Raw genomic sequence first — 23,589 nt, forward strand, 5'->3', positions numbered from 1 at the left:
TAGACAGAACCAAAGAGCTTGTTCCTCATATTTGGTGCAACTTGAAGGAAGGGAGTGGCAAAAGTACATTTAAGCTGGCATCATCTCCTGGGCCAGTGAGGGTGCAGACTTACTCAAGTATGGATTGCAATAAACATGGAACTGCTCTGAATATGGCACCTGGTCAGGTCTTCAAAGATCATTTTTTTGCCACAGTGTGTTTCTGTAGTTCCCAGTTGGGTGAGTGGTATCTGAGCAGAGAGACTTATAGAATAAATATGCTAACTACTGGGTCAGAAGAATTGAAATATAAACCTGATCTTGATGCCAATCAGGAGAAAGCAGTACAGCCTGTGGATTAATGTTTGTGAAGCAAAGGTGGATAGTAGAAGCATTCATACGTATCTGAGCATATATATGTCAAAGTAATGTCAATATGCAATACTTATTTTTAAATTTATAAAACCACTGCTCACAGGCAGCCCCAGATGCCTTCTCCTTACATTGCAGGGATTTGGGCTGCTCCCCACTAGGTCCATTCTTCCTTATGCACAGACTGAACTTTGCTCAGATGTTAGACTAACTAGGATGACGCTATTTACTTGATTTCTAGATCATAAAAGAATGTTGTGTTTTGCAACTTTTAGATGGAAAGGCTCAACAGAATAGGAAACGAAGTTTATCAAGAATGGTCTTCAGCTAAAAGGGTGGAAACATTCATACTCAAATGTAGAGAATGAAATATAGAAGATAATTCTTGATGAATGTTAGGTTTGCTTCACTATTTTGAACTATGTACATGGAGAAAAATGGATCCATAAATACTCAGTACAAGTAATCTCATAAAATGTGAGTTTTCTATTTCAGTGAAGCAGGCACAGCTTGACATCCTGTGTTTCAGCCAAATAATTAGACCGAAGGGCTCACTAACGCTTCTAAGTTAGGTCTTAAAAGCAGTTGCCAGTGCCTTTTTACAACCAGACCTGCTTCCCTTGTCAGAACTGAGCATGTTACTGTTAGCTTTTCACCTCTTTAGCTGGTAAATTTGGATCTCTGTTGAATGACAGAAGAATGAAAACAACATGACAACATTTAGCTTCTCACACAGTACCGGTAAACTCAAATGATAATAATCAGTGTAGGTCAGTCTTATTCACTTCACCCTGCAAAGCATGGGCTCAGTCCAGATAGGTATTGCTCAAACTGGAAATTCCTGACATGCAGTTTAAAACTGATGATTTTGTCCGTTCCAGACCAAGTGTTTCTTTCTCTGCTCTATTGCCACCAGCCCTGGAATACATCGTGGTCTTTTCCTCCTCACTGTAAAAGTTTGACCAAGAATATTTTCTGGTAACATGAAGGTAGCTGTACCAGCTGACTTCCCTCTTTGTCCCTGGACAGTTCAGAAGTTTCATCATTTGCATAAATGTCGGTGTCATCAGCAGCTGTTCTCAAATTCACTTGACAGCCAACTTTAAATTGGCTATAAAGTCTCTGAAGTGCAGTATCATCATCTTGCCCCATTCTTCAAAACTAGTCTTGCAAGTAATCTCTTAAAATCTTCATTGTAATTGTGATAATTACATATTAATTTGTAAAGCAATCTAATCCGATGATCAGCCTACTATGCACAAGGCTATAAAATGCAGGACAATGCATGCAGCCTGCTCCTATGCTGATGCATCCTGCAAAGGGTTTTGTGCTTTTGATGTTTTCCTCAATGCATAAATAAAGGTGTAATTGTGTTTGGGAAGAAGAAAAGCGCTAATGAATATGTGGCAAATAGGAGGTCCCTCGTCACTTTGCTGTTAGTTTTTAAAAAATATGGCTGACAAATGAGAATTAAATCATAGTATTTTCCTCAAGTCAGTGAAGATAATGCATAAAGAAATTTGTTGGATCCTACTTGCACTTTAATCTCATGATTCTAACACAGATGTAAAGTAATTTCCTGTGAACTCTGCTAAGAAAAGAAATAAGAAAATGAAAATAAAGTGGACTGGAGAATAACATCTGATTAATTAGTGTCTTAGAAATAATTTGGGCCCAAGACATTTTTTTCTGTTATATCCATTTTACACAAAAGTGCCCGTACTGATTTCAGTACAGTTACTCAGGAAATACAGTTACACAGCCAAGAGGCAAAGAAAGCCATTTATTATCAAGACATGAAGAAGAAACTTTTTTTAAATGAACTCAGTGTTTCCTCTCTCAGGTCTCCACTAACTTCACTGTGAACTGTGAAATGTGAATTTTTAAGTTCATTACAACAATGAGGCAGGTGCCTCAGCATGGATTTAGAAGCCTAATTGCAGGATTTTTTCTTTAGGAAATTCTGGCTCTGCTCTTTAATCCATTCTTCAGATAGGATAAAAACATTTTTTTCTGTTAACAAATGAGATAAAGCAGATGTATTCTAATTAGCAGGTAACTTTGCTGTGTTGTGTTTTAAAACAGACGGTACTTCGGTGAGAAAATTGGGCTCTACTTTGCCTGGTTAGGCTGGTATACGGGGATGCTCTTCCCGGCTGCCTTCATTGGATTGTTTGTCTTTTTGTATGGAGTCACCACTTTGAACCACTGCCAAGTCAGGTAAAGTGAACACTTTGGTTAAGGAAACTACAGCTTTGGGTTATTATAAATAATTTAAGAGCTCTTTGTATGAGTTGTTAATTGTTTCATTTTGAATTGTCAAATGAATACTTAGGAAGAGATAGTGCTTTGTTCTCATAAGGTTCTCTGTTTTGAGCATCCCTGAACTGGAGTGGGATGCAGCTTTTCTTGCCCAGCTCTGGTTGCTGATGGTGCTAGACGCCCAGCATGAAGTAGGAAAAAGGCACAGCCTGGGGTCCTTCCTTACTCTCTTACAAGGCCAGAGAAGAGCATGGAATTTCACTCTCTTCAAGGCCATTCCCAGAGCTCCACCACAGGGAGGCATTTTCACATGAAGAACTCCCTGGACCTTCTCCCGAGTGCTACATCTCTGCGTCTTCCATGCTTAAGACGTTGCCTGAGGGTACTCACAGGAATGAGTCAAGGTTAACTAAATAAGCACTCATTCTCATCCTCCTCCTACAGAAGGTCACTTCTGATTCACAGAGAAGCTGGAAATGATAAAAAGCTACTGCTAAGTTGGCTGTAGCTAGGTTGGCTCTGAAGAACTATTCTCTGCAGCCGGGATCCCCAGACTGTAAACTCTGAAGCCTTAGGCAGTCAACAAATATTCATTATACACATGCAGTTATGAGCATCTTGCCTTCAGTTACAGAAAGAACCAATACTGTTTGCTACAGTACTGTTTGAAACGTAAGCGCTTTTATGGGTTTTTTTATTAGTTTTATTAGAGAAAGTTGTTTATTCATTTAAGACTGACTGTTGTGCATCAAACTATTAACATTTATCTTTTATCTTTTTCCAGTAAAGAAGTCTGTCAAGCTACAGATATCATAATGTGTCCTATATGTGATAAATACTGTCCGTTCATGAGGTTGTCAGACAGCTGTGTTTATGCAAAGGTACATTTTAAAATATGCAAGTAGAAATGATTTCTTGGTAACAGCATTCCTTTAGTCTTTTCCATGGGCCTTTAGTGAACTTGGGTAGATAAAAATCTTCAAAGGAGAGATTAAATTCAGCCAATATTGTCATCCGTGGTCTTTTATGACGACTAAGTTTGGGCTGTAGAACACCTGGATGCAGTTTGTACTGGTGGATTCAGCAGCCCCAGAAGTCGTGTGCTAGAGGCATGCACTCCAGCGTCCTCGGCATCAGCCTTTATCTTATCCTGTGTATGCAGCTCCACAAAATGAACGCTTTGGGTTTGAAATGAACCCAAAGTTTGAGCTGCTGGTACTTGCTGTTAGCAGAGGTCAGTCCCGGGCCAGACTGGTGGCTCGCCAGCTGATACGGAGCTCTGACTTTGACAGGTGCACGTCACACATCAAGGGAAGAGTTTCAGCCTTCAGGACTGTCAGTCCGGCTATGCTCTGGCTCACGCTAAATTTATTAAGTAAAAATAGGAAATAAAACCTTATTGTCATAAATTGATCAGCTTAATCATGTCTTTCTCAGGTGACCCACCTTTTTGACAATGGAGCTACTGTCTTTTTTGCTGTTTTCATGGCAGTGTGGGGTAAGTTTTTCTTTTGATAAGCATAATTCCAGAATGTTTTCCTTAAAGCCTGTGAGGCAGCATAGGCCTTTGTAAACTCCAGCACACCTTTTTCAGACACTGAGGCACACAGTATAGGCCTTGACCCTTTGCTGTTTCTGCAAAAGGAAGATGGAAGTGGCTGGAATCCGTATTTTTATGTTATAATCATTTTAAGTTTTTAAAATATAAATACAGTATGCAGTGTCTATGTGGATAGTTACACGCTAGTTTTTGTAGGTGCTTTTAGATCTGTTGGCACTGAAGCCTTTACTCGGTTACTGTTCAGACGCTGTTTCAGTTTAAAGAAGCCCAGTTCAGCATGTGCACTAAAAAGAACTAATGCACTATTTTTCCTTGATTTCAGAAAGGCAGTAAAGCCTTCTCTGATGAGATAAATGAGAGATTTATTTGAATGGCAAATTGATCCTAGAGTGGTCTAACTGTTGCCATAGAGGCTGAATTTTGCCTGTAGGACAGTTCTATTTCTGGCTCAGCTGTTCTTCCTACTGTGGTCTTGCAGGCATAATTGAAGGCAAGAGGGAACAATCATTTTTGGCAGCTCATGAAGTCTTTCAAACATGCCCTGAGCATGCCCAGGCTCTTAGCTGCTACCATGCTGTCCTGAGAAAAGATTACTGTCACACATCTTTAGAGAATGCCTCAATGAGGTACCTCAAAAATGACACCTATCCCACAACTCTGGGAGGCTGAGCCATCCTGATTTAGCTATTATTCTCCATTTCTTATTGCATTTCACACACCTCAAACTCTTTTGGAAAGGTGGCCCAGTAATTCTCATAATCTCCATTTCAAATACATTTCCAAATATTGTGGCTCAATACTCTTTATTGAGCCACAAGAGGTAGCCAAGAGCCAATGTCAGAGCTCTCAGGAGACCATAGGTTAGCCTAACGGTCTGTCTAGCCTCCTTCCTCCAAAATTATGTTTTTGTCTTAGCTAATTAATTCAGCTCATATTCTAGTTGAGTCTATTCATCCTGTTCCGTGATTTATTGGAGGTATTAAAATATCACAAACTAAATTAAGGTGTCATATTAAATTAAGGGGTCCACGGATTGTAAAAGTGGATTGTTTTTCCTTGGTGTTTCCAGCATTGTTTTAGAGTTGCACCAGAGCTGAGCATCACCAACAATTTCAAAGTCAATCCCTCAAAGTTTTTTTTTTGTTTTGGTTTGGTTTTTTTTGTTATATGTGTACTTAGCTTTTCAGCCTCTTTCTCTATGCACTCACTGAAGTTGAGAATTTCCCAGACAGCTAGGAAAACTGATGGGCTAACAGTTTGTTGAAAGTTGATGCTGCTGTGGCAACATGTGAGGTTGTGGAGGTATTTTCATTACAGTTGAGGCTAAAATAGCATTAGAACAAGGGAAACCACACTTCCCAGAGACTTTCTGGTACTGTATTTATGAGTTAGCTTACCTCCTGTCTTAAGTAGAATTTTAGTCTGCAATAGGCCTAGTGTCAGCTGCAAGCATTACTGTCACTTCAGTGAATCATAGGGGAAGAGAGGAAATAATGATAGCATTTTGATTGTGGAAATGTTTTTTTCCATTGGCATGAAATAAATGGCAAGTGGATGACGAATTGGCTGTGAAAAGTCCAGCCTTCTAGATGATCCAGTTTGAGAGACAGTAACATATAAAATAATGACAGCAGTGCTTTTTTAAAAAAAGAGAATGAGAGCAAAAAGGCAGCTAGAATGATGTTACCTCTTTAGCCTGAGCTTAGCCACAGTCTATTATCTAAAATACCTTCTTCAATGTCTTCACATCCATTTGTGAACACCCATCCTGAGGGAGAAGTCTCATCCATTTGGTTGTGGTTTCCAAAAAGCAGGCGTGGTCAGGCCAGGCATTCCATGAAGAAAGTAGTGTGTATGGTGGTTTCCTCCTCTTACTCTGCAGATATCTCTAGTTGATAAACCAAGTGGACTAGTTGCTTGCTTCTTAAATAGAAATAAAATGCTCGTTCCGATGATGAGCAAACTGCTGTGGCTAGGGTAGGGAAAGGAATTACCACTGCAAATATCAACACTGGTGGCTTAATTTCTGGAGCATTGAGGAGCCTGGCTGTAGGACTCTGAAGTGCAGGCTGCCACCTCCTGTAATGTTTCATGGTGAGATAAGGGACCCTATCCAAGCAGGGCTGAAATTTTCAAGGCTTTAGAAGATTAGCATACTGGGAAATATTAGAATAGAAATACACTTTTCATCAAAAAATAAACTGAAGCATCACCTTACTTACTGTATTTCTGCCCTAGTTAAGCGAAGTACTATAGAAGAAGTAAAAGTAATTGATATTATAGGAAAAAGTACGATTTCTATTGAAGTTTACCAGAAAGACAAAAGACTTAAGATAATTTTTATTTTAAACTGATGTAGCAATGCACAAAATGTAGTCTTCATTTGGTACACTGAAGGAATTTGCTGGTAGTTTGTCTAAGCTTTCATGTATTGGAGCTTCTGTTGACTGGAAAACCCCTTTTAAAAGAATGGAAATTATAGAACTCCATAGGAGATAGTAAGTTTTTGTAGACGATTTTGGGGGGGGGGGGGTTTGTTTGTTTGTTTTTTTCCTGGAGAGGAGATTATTATCACTCACTCCATTTCAGAAACCAGCAAAGAATTTTTCCTTTTGGGAATCTCTAGTATTGATGATATTTTCCAGATGTTCAAAGCTTTCAAAGAGATGGGAGCAATAGCACATGACAGTCATTCCATGCATTTTTAGTGTTTCTATGCTAAAAGAAAACACCTACACTTTGCCTTTTATGTATGCCTTGAGATATGTTGAGCTTGAGGAAAAAGTAGGTCCAGTTTCTAGGAAAAAATCTCTCTCTTTTTACTGTTTAAACTGGATTCTTACCAAAGACAGGAAGAGAAAGAGAGAGAAGGATGTTCATTCCAAATAAATGTCATCATATAAAGTGAAAAAATATATAATTCTCAGAAAAATTTCTAGGTAAGTTTGATACTCAGTTGATTCCAAAAATGCTGTTGAAAAGCCAGATGGAAGTATAGCATTTGCTTTGGCAGTTAAATACTAGGGAAACCTAGTCCAAAGATGTTATTGTCTAGATGTTGCCTGAAGCTCAGTAGCAAAGTTGTGTCACTCTCCAACAGGAGATATCACCCAGCTATTAACCATTTCTAATGCTTTGCTAGAGAGACAGTGGACTGATATTAGTTTCTCTATCTGCTTCTTTCTCTTACTCTGCATGTCTTTGGGGGACTAAGGGACGCAAGGGAAGTCCTTTCTATAATCCCTTCTTGTCTGCCTAGAAGCATATTTCATATTTTGATAAGGGAAGCAGCTTCAGAACAGTTGCTGAAAGGCAAAGCTGGGAAAGGAGAAAGGCCTACCTTGAAAATTTTAACTTTTTTTTTTTTTTTTCAGAAGATAAGAAATGCCAACATAAAACATTTTTCTAACTCTATCAGTTGGTTTATTAAAAGATATTACTTACCTACAGACCTTGCCTCTAGCATAAAACATTTACATTGATCTGCTCTCTGAGGAGGCAGAGTTTAAGGAGGTTCTGTAGCAGCTTTCCTAGTATAATAGAATATATTCCAGAAAATGAGAAGAGATATGTTAAATGGTGTTCTAAATACAGAGAGGATTCTTGAGAGAAGGTTAGGATTTAGGTATTTGCCACGACAGGCTATCTGCATTACTAGACAGGGTCACAACTTAGTCCAAAGGCATTCGAGGAGGTGACATTGAGAGAGCTGTTTGTACAAATGGATGCTGAGGAGTGAATGGCAAAGCTGAGTTTTGAAAGAGGGCAAGTGTAATTTAGAAAAAAAAACAGCAGAAGATCTGGGAGTTAAGACCTATGACAAATTAAAAATTCCAGGCAGGATTTTTGGAGAACTCTCAGCACCTGGGATAAATGTTTCAATTGGAAATACTCTAATAGGAGAACAGAGAGTACAACTGAATCATGTTATATTGTCACAATCAGAAAAGGATGCTAATAGGTGATATAAAGTATTAGTGATCACTTGACTGGAAAAGAAGCAGAGAAATTTCAAAATACAGTGCTTTTTAAAAGTCCTCAGTAGTACAGTGAATCAATCACAAATGGTTATTTATAGCACATTTCAGAATATGCAGCAAAGGAAAAGTGCATACTGACCTCAATAGAGGGAGAAAAGTGTGCTACAATAAAAGTTGAAACAGAGCTGTGCAGTTCATCCTATTTGGTACTTAATGATTTGCAAATAGCTTTGAAAAAGAGCTTGAAGAACTGAGCATACCAAATCTGACAGATGCTAAATATACTGAATATAATGTGTGTGGACACCTCCCTCCAGGTACATGAAAAACAAGTGACACAAGAAGTACTGCTCATCATAGACACATCTGACAGATTCATGCCTGTAGACTCATATGCCCCTGAGAATCCTACTCCCAGCTTCTTTTTGGAATGGAAACAGAATGATACTAATCAATCAGGCTTGTGTCTCCCAGATCACTGAAAAATGCACAGAAATGAGAGCCAAGAGGGACTACACACTTTGCCAGTCGTTGATATGAGGGCTACTTGGTTGGCCTGCACAGAATAAATCAATACGAGCTCCGCCAGAAGACAAGCAAGGAATGAACCCCTGTGGTGGTTCAGCAGCAGCTGCAGAGCTCCATGAGCACTCCCTACTTTTGCTGATCCCAACCAATCACACTGCAATTATTACAAAAATTCATGGTCACAATAGGCTCAGGAGATTGATCTGACTTTCTTCATTAGATTAAATCAAAGCAGCTGGTTACCTGGTGTAATTTATCTCCAGCTTTCAGAAAAAGAGTGGCGTGATATCTTAACTTCACACCAAAGAACTACCTCTTTACATGTGCCTTTGACATCTTACCTCTTCTGCTCCAGATGTTTACTTTCTAAGTATATCTTAGCTGTGTTGGCTAATACATTAAAAATAAAATAATTCTTACTGGATAAAAGCTCGCTTTCACCAACTTATGACAGTGCTTATTATAATATCACATCATTATCAATACACAGCAGTAGGGTAGATGGTCTTTTCAGGAAATCCCTTTAGTACTGGATGCGGGACATACCGTCAGTCTGTTATGGCACTGTTAGATTTGATATTATCCTAGCTCATGAACAAGAGGTTTGTGTTCTCTGTGGTTATCAGCCTGCTGTTTTTCACTCAGCAATAAAGGCAAGAGCAAAACCTCACCGTGGGAGAGGAAGCCTTTCCATCAATTAGAGTTAGCTTTAGGTAGCTTCTACATTCTCTTAACATAACAAATTTAAAAAACTGTAGCCCTAAACAGTCTGAGGATTAAGCTCTAGAATATCAATGCATAATTGTATGATTAAATGCTTCCTTGATTATTCCTTCCATCAAAAAATGAAATCACAGTCATACTCAGGCATATTGTAGTATCATGAACTCTGTCAATAAGGGCTGTACATCAGAGTGTTCAACTGTCAGCAGTTAATGCCACACCACATATATACCGTCCTGTATTGTAAGAGAAATGTTTTGGGTTAGCAAGGTGTAAGAGAAAAGCTCCAGTTTCTTCAGTAGCACTCTGTAGATTTGCACCTTCACTGGAATGTGCTTCCTCTCTGGGTTCCGGTGCCTATGTATTTTAAATGGTGTTCAGAGAAGGAAAGTTATCTACTTTATCTACACTGTCCCCAAGAAACCTTTAGCATCATCAGAAATCTGCCATATTTAGCTATGATGACTCACAGGAACAATTTATTCTTTGAGACTCTTCCCTTGGTTCTTTTGAAATTAAATGTTTTCATTTAGGACTAAATGAAATCTCTACAGCTTCAATCATGCTTGACACAAGCAAAGTAATCCTTAGAAAGCAATACCTTTTCAAGGCAGTTTTGATCATCAGTATGTTCAAAGAAGCCCATTTATGCAAAGAAATGAAAATAATGTAACAGTTTCATTCAGCGTTTCTGTGATAGTAGTTAACATTTTCTTGACTTAAAAACGATTTTGTATTTTTTCTTTTTGCTCCAGCAACCGTTTTTCTGGAGTTTTGGAAAAGAAGGCGAGCAGTAATTGCTTATGACTGGGACTTGATAGACTGGGAAGAAGAAGAGGTTCGTATAGAAAAACTTGCTCCCTAATCTTTAATACAAAAAGATTTGGTTAAAAATGTAAGCATATTTTTCCTTTGATTTTATTTTCAATTTATTTTTCAAAACTTCAGGAGCAAGGAAGTAAATGTTTTTCTCCTCAGATGTTTCATCTGGACTGTGAAGAAACTTTCCCCTGGACAAACTGTGCTCTTCTTTTACACCTATGTAAATCCAAAAAAAATTTCATCAATGGTTGTCATTGTGGGAGATTTGGGGAGAATAAAGTACATTCTGCGGGGAGGTTAACAAACTTCACTTTTGAACTTAAGGAAGCTCTTCACAGCCCAGGGGGGCATGAATTTTGGCAAAAGAGTTTTTTTAGCTGCTTTTTTCTTTAGGTAGCCACTAAGTATGCCGTTGGAGATAGAGCCTCACAGGGCTTGTACCAGTTTCTGAACGTTGAGGTGTTGGTTACCTTCTAATCGCACATGGGGTATACAGTGCTGTGAAGGGAGTAAGGGGGATAACAAGCTCACTCACTCAAAGGACTTCATTCGTCCCCTCTTAGTAGAGGAAATCCTTGAGACTGGAAACTAAAAGCTGAAAAATAGCTTTAGACTTTCTTCTGCTGTGGTTACCAAAAGAAGGGAAGAACATGCTCTTGGAGCTGGAAGCAGGTGTCGAGGTGGAACTAGCAGGTTTTATTAGGCAGGAGAAAAGCAGGATTCAAGTGCAGGTATGGCAGAAAAAGTGTTCTTCAGAGTGGGATTTGGACATAGGGGTGTCTGCAAAGGCTGTGTTCCTTCCCCACTGGAGGCTGTACTGAAGCTCTTGGGGGACTGCAAGAGGCTGCTGTTGCTGCTCAGTGCAGTTTGAGTTGTATATATCTGGAAGAATTTCTTTCTCACTAATCTTGCCAGCACAGAAACAGACTTCTGACTTAGAAGATTTTTGTCTCTACAAGGCAATGTAACGTGCTGAGGCCATGAAATGCTACATTTGCTCGTTTGTTGGTAGGATATCTTTTTAAATGTTTAATGACTAAGAAAATAAGCCAAGAACCTAAAATGAAACAATTGGCAAAACTGAAAATTGGTTTCTTTGTAAGAACAGGAGCATCACTTTGTTCATACACCGTCGAGTCTTGGAAATGTGTCGGCACTTTTATGAGAGTATTTAGAGAATACTCTGATTTACCTCTCCTGAGATTAGCAGTCTGCTCTTGCCAGTGCTGATGAGTCACAGTGCGAGCATGCTGAGATAGTCCTGTCTGAGCTTCAGATATTGATTAGGATTGAGTTGCAGTGACCTTGTCCCCTCACAGCTAGTTGCAAGAAAGCCGCCGCTGCTGCTGCTGACAGCTAGGGCAGAAGACTGATGTACTAAACTGCAGTTTCCATGTCAGAATTCCAGCTCAGTGCTTCACAATGAGAAGGGGCCTTTAAATGAACATAACACACAAACACGTACAGTGCTAGGCCCTTTTTCTGTTTTTCCCAGGAAGCCTGGTCTTGCTGACAGGGTGTAGTTTGGGATGTCATATAACTGCACTTTTTGCCATTTAACCTTCCAGGGACTGGGATTTATGTTGTGTTGAAAGCCATCCACCTGATGATCAATTAATTTACAAACATTGAATTTCCTGGTAAAGTTGTTCTTAACTGATGCACTTGAAAATAATACTGAGTGTTTCTGAGTTGCTTTTGGAAGAGCCTTTTGCTCAGGTGTGAGCACAGCAGCCTCAAGCCCATTAGGGACCAGTCCTCATTCTGTTTCCCTTTCCTCTTCATGCACATGTCCCTACCTCCACTTGCAGCCTTGCTGCTGCTACTGAAGGTGTGTGTCCTCTTGCAGAACCTGGAGGGAAGCTTCCCCATGGAAGTTCCTCTCTCTGCTCTCCAAGCTCTTTGGAAGAGCAGTGTATATCTGTGCCTTAGAATAATAAAAGCCACTGACTCCTCAGCTGGAGTAAAGACTGAAAAGCTGGAAGATGATAGGGTTGTGGTTTTTGCATTTCCATTTATAGAGTCTGTAAGAGCTTCTAGTAGTTGAAACTATCCTCATAGAAATGTGACGTTTATTTTATGATGTCTATCGAATAACATCATCATGCTTATGGCATGCACTGGCATATTCTTTCAGTGTGGTCCGCAGAACGACATATGCATGCCTGTAGTTTTCTGAGGATGTCTGTTCCCTGCTGAAGGGCACTAGGTCTGTTTTTTTCACACCAGGCTTTTTCCCATGAGCTCTCTCAGTATGGCCTCATTCATGTGCCCTGGGGTGACAGTGAATGTACGTGCTCCGGGCTATTCCTTGTGTCTTCTCCCAGTCCTAGAGGGAGTTTTGTCAGCCTCCAGGTATTGAGGCAGCTGCCTTTCAAAGGCAGATAGTATCTTTGCCTCCAGAATTAGATATTAAACATCCCAATATGAAGTCAGCTGGGGGATATGAAGCACTGCTTCTCAGATATTTATGTTACCACTTAGCAGAGCATTAGTATCTCATTGGCATTTGAGACATCAGTTCCTTGCTCCTGCTTTGTTCAGTGTCTGCATCCCAAAGGTGGGAGCTGCTTGCCTCCTGAAGGTATCTCTGAAGATGCTGGAGCTACCACTGCCCAGCCCTGCTGCCCAGCTCAAAAATGTTCTTGCTTCAAGGTCAGCTCTACTGATTACTGCCCCCTCTTTCCAGAGTATCAGGTACTGCACTTTTTCATTGGCACTTGGATCCTGGCAGGGCTCTGCCCCCAGACAGTCACAGCTTTGGGAGCAGGTGTGCGGGGGTGAAAAAGTGGTGAGATCTTTTCCCTATGCCGTGGTTCCAGGCCCACCTCTTTACTTTGCCATTGCCTTTCAGCTGCAAGCAGGATAACCTGCAAACCATGGGCTTTGCAAGCAGACTTACTTCCGGGGGTGGATATACAGGCTACTCCTAAAATTCCTACTTTCTAATAAAATCACTGTTAATTAAATCTTGTTTCTACAATTTGTTCAGTTATCACTGGACAAATCAGCTGACTGTAATATTAGCTATTTTACAAAAATCATTTAAACAGTCTATTATCATTTTAAGCAAGCTTTTGTTAACAAGAATTGTTATTTTTATTAGCACTAGCTGCCATGTCTAGCTTTTGCTGGATTTATTTTCACTGTCAAATAGAAAAATGAGGTTTTATGACTAAGGAAAATTTGTGTTGCTCATTCCTACCAATAATAGATCAAAAACCAAACATTTGTAGGCCTTCCTGTTACTTTCCTAACACTTTTCTGTTTTAAATGAGGAGACAAACAAATGAAACAAGATGATGGGAAGGAGAATTAAAATTTCTTCAGAAATATAATTTTTTGAATTCCTGACCACTTTAGCTTTCTAGTTCTACAGCATTCTCACCCAGGGAGGACACGCTGCTGTCCCCAAAGGGTCTGGGTCTCCCAGCCTGGGGACAAGGGCTGAAGGTGCTCTGTCTCTTTCAACCCTGCATATCTGGATTTCCTTTTCTTGGAAATGAGTTGCAAGGTACAAAACATGTAGAATAACTGGGTTTTGGCTAAATATGCAACCAGAAGCCAACAGGGCCGTGTTCCTGGGACTCCCAGCTGAGATACGGCTTCTGTGGCTCTCTGCAATGTACCTTTCTTTTTCTTCAGGGTGTCATTTTCTTTGTATCTCCAACCCCTGCCAGATGCAGTACTGTTCATTTCCTTTCCCAAGCTGCACTCAGCGTTGCTCAGTGTCACTAAACAGGTACTAAGGTTCATGCCAGAGTTTCAATTTTGGGCAGAGATGTACCTATAAAAAATCTGAGTTGACTGCAGATCATAGCAAATACCAAGGTTCATGGACAGGTGGATAACAGTAAAAGGACTTCCCTGTAGTCCAGCTTGTAAAGTATAATCAAAATCCTGGCTTAGGGAGGGCTGTAGAGAAGAAAGGGTTTCTTGCGTGTGGCTCTAAGTCAGTTGGCAGGGTGCTGTTCTGAAGTGCCCTGCTACATTGCCATCACACTGTGTCCTTTTGGGTGTCCCTGGGCACATGGGAATACTACTTGCATTGTTTTACTTGCCTGGCTCTGGTCTCTTGCAGCGTTCTGCCCAGGTATGGCAGGAACAGTTTGAGCAGGGTAGAATAACAGCAAGGTGTTACCCTGCCTACCCAGAAACATGCTTAGCCTTTGTATATACCAAGAATAAGTTTTGCTCTGCCAAATTTCAGAAGCATATTTCCTCTATGCTTTGTTACCGTCTCTCTTTTGCTGGTATAGTTGTCCCACATAAAAATTGTGTTTCTGTGAGTTTAATAGGTGGGATACAGATAGAGAACAGGAAGGGATAGAGATGGTAAAGGTATGTTAGTTTGTCTGGTTCAACTACCAGCTAACGCAGGGCTGGCTCCTTCAAGCGCATGATCTACTGACAAAGGCATTGCAGCCCACCATACATGACACTTAACCTTTTTTTTAATGCCATTTTACCAGGTTTTTGCTTGGATTTGAAAATAAAGTGCATTGGGAAAATGACCTAAAAATTTGAGGGACTGAGACATGGCTGTTTTTTCAAGAGGAATTTAAGTATTGCTTTTTATAAAAAAGGTGTAGGATTTTAAGATATCTTAGTTTTATTTACATTTTAAAAGCTTGTATGCGTAGTTAAAATTCACCTATTTCAATACAGTCGTTTAAAGTCTGGTCATTTACAAGCTATTAGAATGATTAACCCATGGCCATATTCAATAATTTTAAATCAAGCAAAGCTCAATTATATGCAGCTGAAGTGTTGGAAGTGGCTAAAATTGGTGAGCTGGGCTTTTTGCTGTTGCAAAGAAGTGTCCAGCAGAGGTCTGGCAGAAAAGCTGCAGAGACAGTCTATAGCCACATCTGTGCTCTCCTTTAGCCATTTGTACAATAAGCCAGTTCTCCAGCATCAATCAGAGCACCATAAAGCTTGATCTAATGTACATGTGCTGCCAGCACTGTGAGAGCCCATCCTAGCAGCCTAGTGCTATCCCTCATCTCTGACATCAGTCATGAGAGAGATAGCACAGGACATGAGGTTTTTGGTGAACCTCTCACAGGGCTGGGCAGTGGGGCAGCCCTACTGCAGCTCAAAACCATGATGACTTACCTGAGCTAACAAGGCTGTAAACAAAGGTATCTAAGTCTTTCTCCAAGAAAACCCCGTGCTTTTTGTAAGGGAGTTATGGAAAAGCAAGACTTGAAATTTCTGCTGTTTAGAGCTGCTCCTGCTATTTGTATTGTCCAAGTCAAGAAGGAAGTGAGCAATATTGGATGGCATGGCTGCTTCTTCAAATGATGAGAAGAATCTTTTGCTGGTAATGAAAAGGTAACCAAATACCAAGAAAACAGCAGTTGGGTTGGGAAAAAGGACTGTCTTTTTTTCTCCCCTTTGTTGTAGAATTCCAGTATCCATAGGATAATACCAGGCTAGAAAATTTGTGATATCAGCCTTGAAATAATGTGGTTTGCAGGCACATATTTTGAAGGAGCATTGTTTAGATGCTAGTTTTGGAGTTTACTAAATACTTCTAATATCGCGTTATGGATACAGTGATATACTCTAGTTCTCATGAAGAGAGAATAATCGTACCTGGTTTCCCAGCACAGCTTTTACAGTAGCTGTGCTGGTTCCTGTATCCAAAGATGCAATTACTAATAATAGTCATCTGAAAAAGTGATCTGAAGTTTCCGACTGAATGTTTCCTAGCTGCACTCTACATAAACATTGTCTGTCTGTTCTTTAGGAGGAAATACGTCCCCAGTTTGAAGCCAAGTACTCCAAGAAAGAGCGAATGAACCCCATATCCGGGAAGCCAGAGCCTTATCAAGCATTTGCAGACAAGTGCAGCAGACTCATTGTTTCTGCATCTGGAATATTTTTTATGGTTTGAGAACTTTTATTTATTTACCACTTGCATAAATGCAAAATGACGTTACCTCTGCTGAGAGAGTATGGAAATACTGGATATGACTGCCTGAAAGTTAAATAAGCTCTAGCATGTTTAGCGCAGGCTAAAAACCTCTACACAGCAAATATCCTCAGTTGCAGTAAAGTCCCATGCTGGTGGAATAGTATTAATGGTGCTATCACATTTAGGCACCGACTAGATTCCCTGTGTAGACAGTGCAGAGTGAGGAAGAAATGCTGTGGAGGAGGCAGTTGTCCTTCTTCCCTTCCACTGAACCTCTGAAAATGTGTTTACTTGACACCTAGGTGCCTTACTGTACTTTAATCTATGTATAAACTCCACAGCAAAATAGAAACTCAGTTTGATTACTGTCAGCAAGAAAGAAAATGAGAAAAACTTTGCATTAGAACATTTGTGCCTGTTTGAGCTCTGTTTAATACCTTCGGCTTCTGGTAAAAAAACAATATTATGTTTAACTTCAGATGATCAGATACTCATTGAGGATGTAACTTAAAATCCAACTTAACATTTATAAATGAAATACAACAAAGCTTTAAACTACCCATACAGATAATTTAATCCTATTTCTCCAAAACAAGCACAAGATCTTAACTTTGTATCCCCCATCTCTTAGAGGTATACATAGGAATATTAAGATGCTTTATATTCTTTATGTATCTATTGGATTTTATGCAGAACTTTTCAGATATGTCATAGCATGTGTGTGTTTTCCCCACAATTGCCTGTTAGTTTTGCATTGCCCTGGTTTTAAACTGTGAAATGTAGCATGAAACTTGACTGCCAATTTCCAGCTTTAATTAAACATATACCTGTAGGAAAGAAATGCAGAAAACAGCTATTTTATTCCAATCCATAAACACTCAGAGAGTTTATTCTGTAGGTCATTACTACACTCAAGTACCTTGTGATTTGTCCTGTCCTAAAAAGTTAAAACTGCAAATGTAATTTGAAATTCTCCAAGTATTAAATGCAGGATTCTGTTGTGTAATATTTCCTGAAGCAGCTTACAAGTTCTGAACTTAATATAAGAAGTCCAACCCAGAATTTTGATATTTTTATGGATATTTGTGTATCTAATTTGGGGGGAGTAGAGTTAACAAACAGCTATTTTTGCTGAAATTCTTAACATTTGATTAACATGGTTTAGATCACTTTTTTTACTCATTAGAATAATATAGGTAGAGTAATTAGAAGTAATGCTTTTCCTTGAAGCTGATGTTACTTATACTTGCAGTTGTTGCTCTTAATATCATACTGTAGTCATGACACGTCTCAGATGCAAGAGGTTTTGAAATTTTCGCTTCCCCTTCACACGTTTTATGTTTTTGCCAGCTCAAGTGTTTCCCAGCCTCTTAGTCTAGACCACTGTGTAAACTACAGCAGCTTTACAGGTGTTCTAGTCTAATGTAGTGGGTAACCACAAAGGTGCAGGGTCATCATAGCCTTACTGCTTTTAGCACTGGCTCCTGGGACGGGATGTGAGCACGTCAACAGGAACCTCTACGCTATTCAAGGAATCCAGAGGATCTAATAAACTGTCCATTCATGTTCACACACACTTCATTTTTCTTTCTCTTTTCATGGTGTTCTGCACTCGGATTGTGTCAACTGTTGATGAATGAATTCTGTAACTGCTAAAATATGAAAATGGCTTTATTAACATTTAGTGTTTTCCAAAACATTTTGTCTACTTAGTTAGCTTAGATATACAACAAGTTTGATAGGTTAAACTGACCTCTCAGCCTGGGAATACACCTAGCTTTTGCAAATATTCAGCTGTCTTCTGAAGAAACTCTCCCTATCTAATAAAATAGCTAATGGGTACTGTGTCAAAGTTTGTATGAGATTGAGTCACCCACGCTAATTCCCAGCTCTTTGTCCTTTAGGTGGCTGGCTAAAGAGTGACATAAATTGGTCCCAATGGAAAACAGTTGTCATTTAATGCTCAGCTGTTGCATATGGAACATCAAGTGATTTAGCAGCCTGGCTCAGCTGCATGGCTTTTACATTACAGTGTTGTCTTTGCTGAAAGTCTCATCAGAGAAGAAATTTCCAGGGCAACTGAATTTATTAGCATCCCTAGGTAGAATCTTTCCAGAACAACAGCAAGACACAGCTTGTGAGGGTAGCTTGCCAGGGTACTTGTGGAGGTAGTGCTTGCAAAAGGATACATTTTTCCCTGTAAGCGCGAAGTCCACCAAAGCACAAAGTCCATCCCAAATGTGACTTGACTGGAACATCAGCTTGAGGCTAGCTTTTGCACATCATTGAGAAACATGCGTGTAAGGAAAATTTCCAACTTCCAGAGCTGACAATGCTATTTCCTACATTAATGCTAAAGAACAGATACATTTTCAAGAGAGTGTTTAAATATTATTTAATGTGATATTAAAAATATTTCACATTATGGAAAATGGGGAAAAAATTGCTATATTGATGTTGAAACTTCTCTCTGGAATCCAACCAGATGTATTTTTCAAGCCTTTCACTTCATTGTTTTAGTTTTCAGAATTGCAGGAAGAAGTAAACTCCCATATGGTTGAAGGTTTTCACATTGTTCTCTCTCTCTTTTTTTCCCCTTCTAGATCTGTGTGGTGATTGCTGCTGTTTTCGGAATTGTTATTTACCGTGTTGTGACTGTCAGCACTTTCGCTGCCTTTAAGTGGGCTTTAATCAGGAATAATTCTCAGGTTGCAACTACAGGGACTGCAGTGTGCATCAACTTTTGCATCATCATGCTACTGAATGTGGTAAGTAAAACTAACCACAACCAAAGTGAACCACCAGGTTGGTAGATATCTCAGTCTGTAGGTTACCAAATACTTTCTGATCCTGACTTCACTTCTCCCTTTGGCATAGGCAAGACTGGGTTGGTGACTAGGACAGTCTATAAAGAACTGTTGGCTTTCCTATGTTTTCCCTAAAGTGGGACCGTAGCCTGAGAAAGGACAGGAAGAAGTGAAAGCTGTTACTCTCTTGGAAGTTGTATTGAGGGGTCTCTTCTTTTGTGTTATTTTGAATTCATTGCTCTTTTCTGCAGCTTTTAGGGCTTTTTAATCTACCTAGAGCACACAATAATCATAGCAGAAATAAAAAGAAAGCTATGTATATCCTTATCGGTAAAGCTTCCATTTCCACGGCCTCATTATAAACCATTGTATATGCACTGAAGCAGTAACACAGTGATATTGCCCAAACAAAAATATCTGTTTCTCAAAGATTTTTACAGCTTAGGGGAAATATTAAAATAACAGAAGATGCCACAAAGACACCATTCGGAAAACTTCAGCTTTTTTCCCTCAATATATCAAATAAATAGAGTGCAGCAAAGATGGATTGATTAAGCCTTATGCTCATTACCATGAAATACCATGGCCTTAGAAATGGATATGGCTCATGGAAATGAAAGACCCCCAAAATGTGAAGCTGCATGAGCTTTTCTAATGAAGGAATTAGGAACATAATTCCTCCATTCCCTTAATGGATGAATGTGGTTTACTGAAGGACAGTAGTGGGATTTCCTTTGAGTATGAATAGGGTTTTTTTTCCTCCAGGAGCAATCAGGTTGTTGAATCCTCTACAAGCTGTAATTCAAGAAGCGTAACAGGAGGCCAAGCAAAGAAAGAATAATAAAAAGAAAATGGACCAAGGTGGTATATAGCTAGGGAATTCACTGCCAGGAAGCCTAGACAAAAGCCAGTGACTCTAAACACAAGTTGACAACCTCTAAGCATCAGGGGAGAGGTCTAGACCAAAGTAACTTCTAGACTGGATGCTCTGAGAACTGGGTAGATATGCTGACACATCCATCATGACAAAATTTTATAACCTTCAAGTCTAATCTCTCCCAGATAGTCATGCAGCCTGATCTGGGATCAATCATTAGTTTTATCTGGGTTAATAAAGCCCGTTAATTCGAGTAATAATTCGAGTCCACAGAAATTATGAACACAGAATAGAATATGATGCTAAAGAGGGCCCTCTGGGATGAGCAGTGATGGACTGCAGTACCAGATAATGAAAGCCAAGCGTTCTTAACAGAATCTCTAGCACAGTCTTGCTGTTCCAGGAGGAATCACAGCAAAACTGTTGTGCTATTATTCTGCTCTGTGTTTTTGGAAAAGTTTTGACACCCTCATCCACAGAGGAATGTACATTTATAAAACAGCACCCTTCCTACTGAGATCAGCATATAAGCCACCCAGACATTTAACACTTTTACACTTGCCATTAGGAGATGCTTTTAAACCTAGAAGAAATCACATTTTCATTACTTGAAACAAAACCATCTATTCTGGAGGCAGCAAAAAGTTGTTCTGAACAAGACGTGGTTGTTAACATGGATGAGATAATTCAGGATGACTTCAGTTCTTAAACAGTCAGTTTAATCTGTAAATTGTACCTCGCTTAGCTTAAGCAACAGTTTATAAAGATAACCACAAATGAAAATAAACATCGCTGGATATGCACTTTAGGAATAAACAAGTACTTGGGCCTGAAAAGTGAGGAGCTCTGTACCCCTGCAGGCATCAGTGGGAGCTGAGGATATTTAGCATTTTTGTAGGAACAGGCTCCAGCTTCTTTTAAAGCAAGTGGAAATGCATGTATTTATTTACACTAATAATGATGTTGGTGGTGCTGTACTTTGTGTTCAAAATCTCTTTGCAAATACTAATTATGAAAACCCTCAGTAACTCAAGTAAGTTTTTGTAAGGTTCGTTAAATTAGCAGTCCCTCAGAAAATTTGAGAACATAGTACCTGCTAAGCAAGGCCAAGTGCCACTTAGGATTTAGAGCAATGTCATTGATTCAGAGTAAGAAATGTGTATGGTGGTGGGGATTACTAAAGACTTTCCCTGAACGATCCTGTCTTACCAGTGATGTTTCTTTCAGCGCCAAAAAAAAAAGAAAAACAAAAAGCCCCCAAAACCTGACATCCCAGAATCCACTCTTGCTAAGGAGATTTTATTTGTTAGTTAAATGTTCCATAAGTAAGTAAAACAAAAATCCCAGTCGTGCTATCGTTCTGCTTTGTGTTTTTCGAAAAGTTACCTGATCCTTTTTCACTGTGCATGTAGAACAGGGATAGTAAGAGCGTTTTTTCTACATATATTGTTGATGGGAAGTGCTGTGCAAAATTTTAAAAAATATTACTGTTCATTGTTTGATTATATCATTATAGTATTATTACTATATAGTTTTGTTTTTGTCATCTTTATCACAGCATCACAGAGATTATCTGAATGTCAGATGTAAAATGTAAGAGCAGTTACTCTTCCTGGGAAACAGTTCTATATTGTTAACAGTAGCGATATGATCTGGTCACATTTCTAAGAGGCTATTTCTTCTCTGTTGCAGCTGTATGAAAAGGTTGCTCTTTTTCTGACAAATTTAGGTAAGCAGTGATAAATACAAAACTGAACGATATTGCATTGATTTTTTTGTCTGTATACTGCAGCTGTGTTCAAACGTTCTGTCTAAATATCAAGTCCTAATTAATCTAAAATCTATAGGAATTATTGTTTTTGTTAAGTTTATTATAAAGAAGTAAATCAAGTTACCTATAGCTCAGTTGAATCAGTAGTGACAGTAATCACCCACCTTTGGCTGCAACCTTTGGTTCTTCTTCCAACTCCATAGATTGTGAGAACTGAAACAAACAGTTACCATGGAGGCAAAGATATGTTTTTTTAGAGAGATGTGAGCACTCACAGCTCCCAGGTTTTGTGGGATATGGAAAGGACAGAATCACTTTTGGAAACCAGATTTATAGCTTGAAACTGAGGTGCTTACTGGCTATCAAACATCTTTTAAGAGGGGCAGTAATTTGGAGGGGAACCTATTAGGTGAGTTTTCAGCTCTGCCAACACCTAAACTCTAATGGCGTTCTAGGTTTCGGTAATCTTTTGAGATCACCCATGAAGGTCATGATGTTTGTGTTACAGTAAGGACAGCATGTTTCTTTGGTTTTATTGTCACCATGTGCTGTCACTGCGGTGGCAATGATCTGTCCCTGTATATCTAGGGTTGGGACAAAGCCTGGAGATCCTGAGAAAGATCTGGGAGACTGTGGTAGTTGCTTGCAATTGGCAAAGGGCAATCTTACTGTCAAGAAGCCTGAAATATGGCTCTTGCCAAAGGCCTATGAAGCCAAGCAGATTATTGCATGCGTAGCAGAAGTTGTTCGAGGAGGTTATTTTGAGCCTTTGCATGTTGATGATATTCAATAATGTATTTTGGATCAGGTGGACAGATATCAGTCTCTGCTGAGAGGAAACACACAGCTGATTTTAGCTACTCTATTTTATGTCTGGAAAATCATAGGTAATTTGTTCAAAACGTGTCTGTATGTGAGGCTATTTTATTCTGTTCTTTCTTCCTTCATTGAGAGGCCTAATTTGAAGCTTGTAAGTTTAAGATGTTGCTACCATCCTGTATCCGCGGAAAAGGCAGCTACTACTTACAGTTGAGAAAAGTGACATCCAAGTATGTGATTTGCACAGGCTATGCCCTTTTACTCCTAGTGACACCCTGGGGACAGTAAGACATGCTTTGAAGGCCTTGAAGCTTGATTAGTTTCTGCCAGGTTATCATCAAGGCAGGTCTACTACTTGTAGCCTGTGCAGATTGCACTAATACAAGAACTCAGTGGGTCAAACTATTCTGAACATGTTCAGCCTGTTTTGTGTTTCCTACTCTGTCTCAGAAGTGGCTGATTTGGTGTGAATCATCTTTATCAGTGTAATAAGCTCAGACTGGGATTGGCAGCCCAGTTATAGTTAGGATGTGCTTTTCCAGTCTTTACAAGGCCTTTTTCTGAGCTCACTTATGTGCTCCCCCAGCATTCTGCCGTTGTCTCTGACTCGGGCATATAAGCAAGGCTTCAGGTGCAGCCCTGTTGAGGTCCTACATGTCCTACCCACATATTGGCATCAAAAATCCTTCATTTCTTTCTGCTTAACTACACACAGACTTGGGTTTCTTGACATGCCTTTCTGAAGCACTAATGCTGCCGTTAATTTTTAGTCTGTTTTCCAGCTTTGTTGATGCACCCATTTGAAATTTCCTCATGGATATGATGGCTGTGATTAATGAGAATCTAGTTTATCATTGCTGTTTCTGTACTTCCAGTACCTTAATAGAGGTTTCCTTGGAAATAAATATACCAGTACTGCAACCATGATGCCCAGAGCCACCAGTAGTACCTCTGCTTCTCTTCTAAGTACTCCTGCTTGCAGCGGCAGGATGGCTAATAGCAAACTCAGGCCAGTTGGAAAGCACTTGCAGGACAGGGTGCTGTTGTGCTGGCATCAAAGTTGTTCTGTTAATTCCTGTCTTGATCACTGTTTAGATGGAAATCAAGGGCCAAACTGAAGGGAAGACATATATCTTCCCCCTTCCCATTTGTCTAGTCACCCACC

General features: G+C 39.6%; 1 protein-coding gene across 1 annotated transcript in view; it reads left to right on the plus strand.

Annotated features, from left to right (window-relative positions):
* The window catches only part of ANO4 (anoctamin 4), a 225,747-nt gene that overhangs the window by 176,403 nt on the left and 25,755 nt on the right, over positions 1 to 23,589 (plus strand). The window contains exons 12-18 of the mRNA XM_064510676.1: positions 2,437 to 2,571; positions 3,398 to 3,494; positions 4,051 to 4,111; positions 10,161 to 10,243; positions 15,983 to 16,123; positions 18,754 to 18,918; positions 21,527 to 21,563. Coding sequence (XP_064366746.1) covers positions 2,437 to 2,571; positions 3,398 to 3,494; positions 4,051 to 4,111; positions 10,161 to 10,243; positions 15,983 to 16,123; positions 18,754 to 18,918; positions 21,527 to 21,563 — 719 coding nt within the window. The remainder of the gene's footprint in view (positions 1 to 2,436; positions 2,572 to 3,397; positions 3,495 to 4,050; positions 4,112 to 10,160; positions 10,244 to 15,982; positions 16,124 to 18,753; positions 18,919 to 21,526; positions 21,564 to 23,589) is intronic.

The sequence above is a fragment of the Dromaius novaehollandiae genome, chromosome 1 (assembly GCF_036370855.1).
Source record: "Dromaius novaehollandiae isolate bDroNov1 chromosome 1, bDroNov1.hap1, whole genome shotgun sequence".
NCBI classification, from domain to species: domain Eukaryota; kingdom Metazoa; phylum Chordata; class Aves; order Casuariiformes; family Dromaiidae; genus Dromaius; species Dromaius novaehollandiae.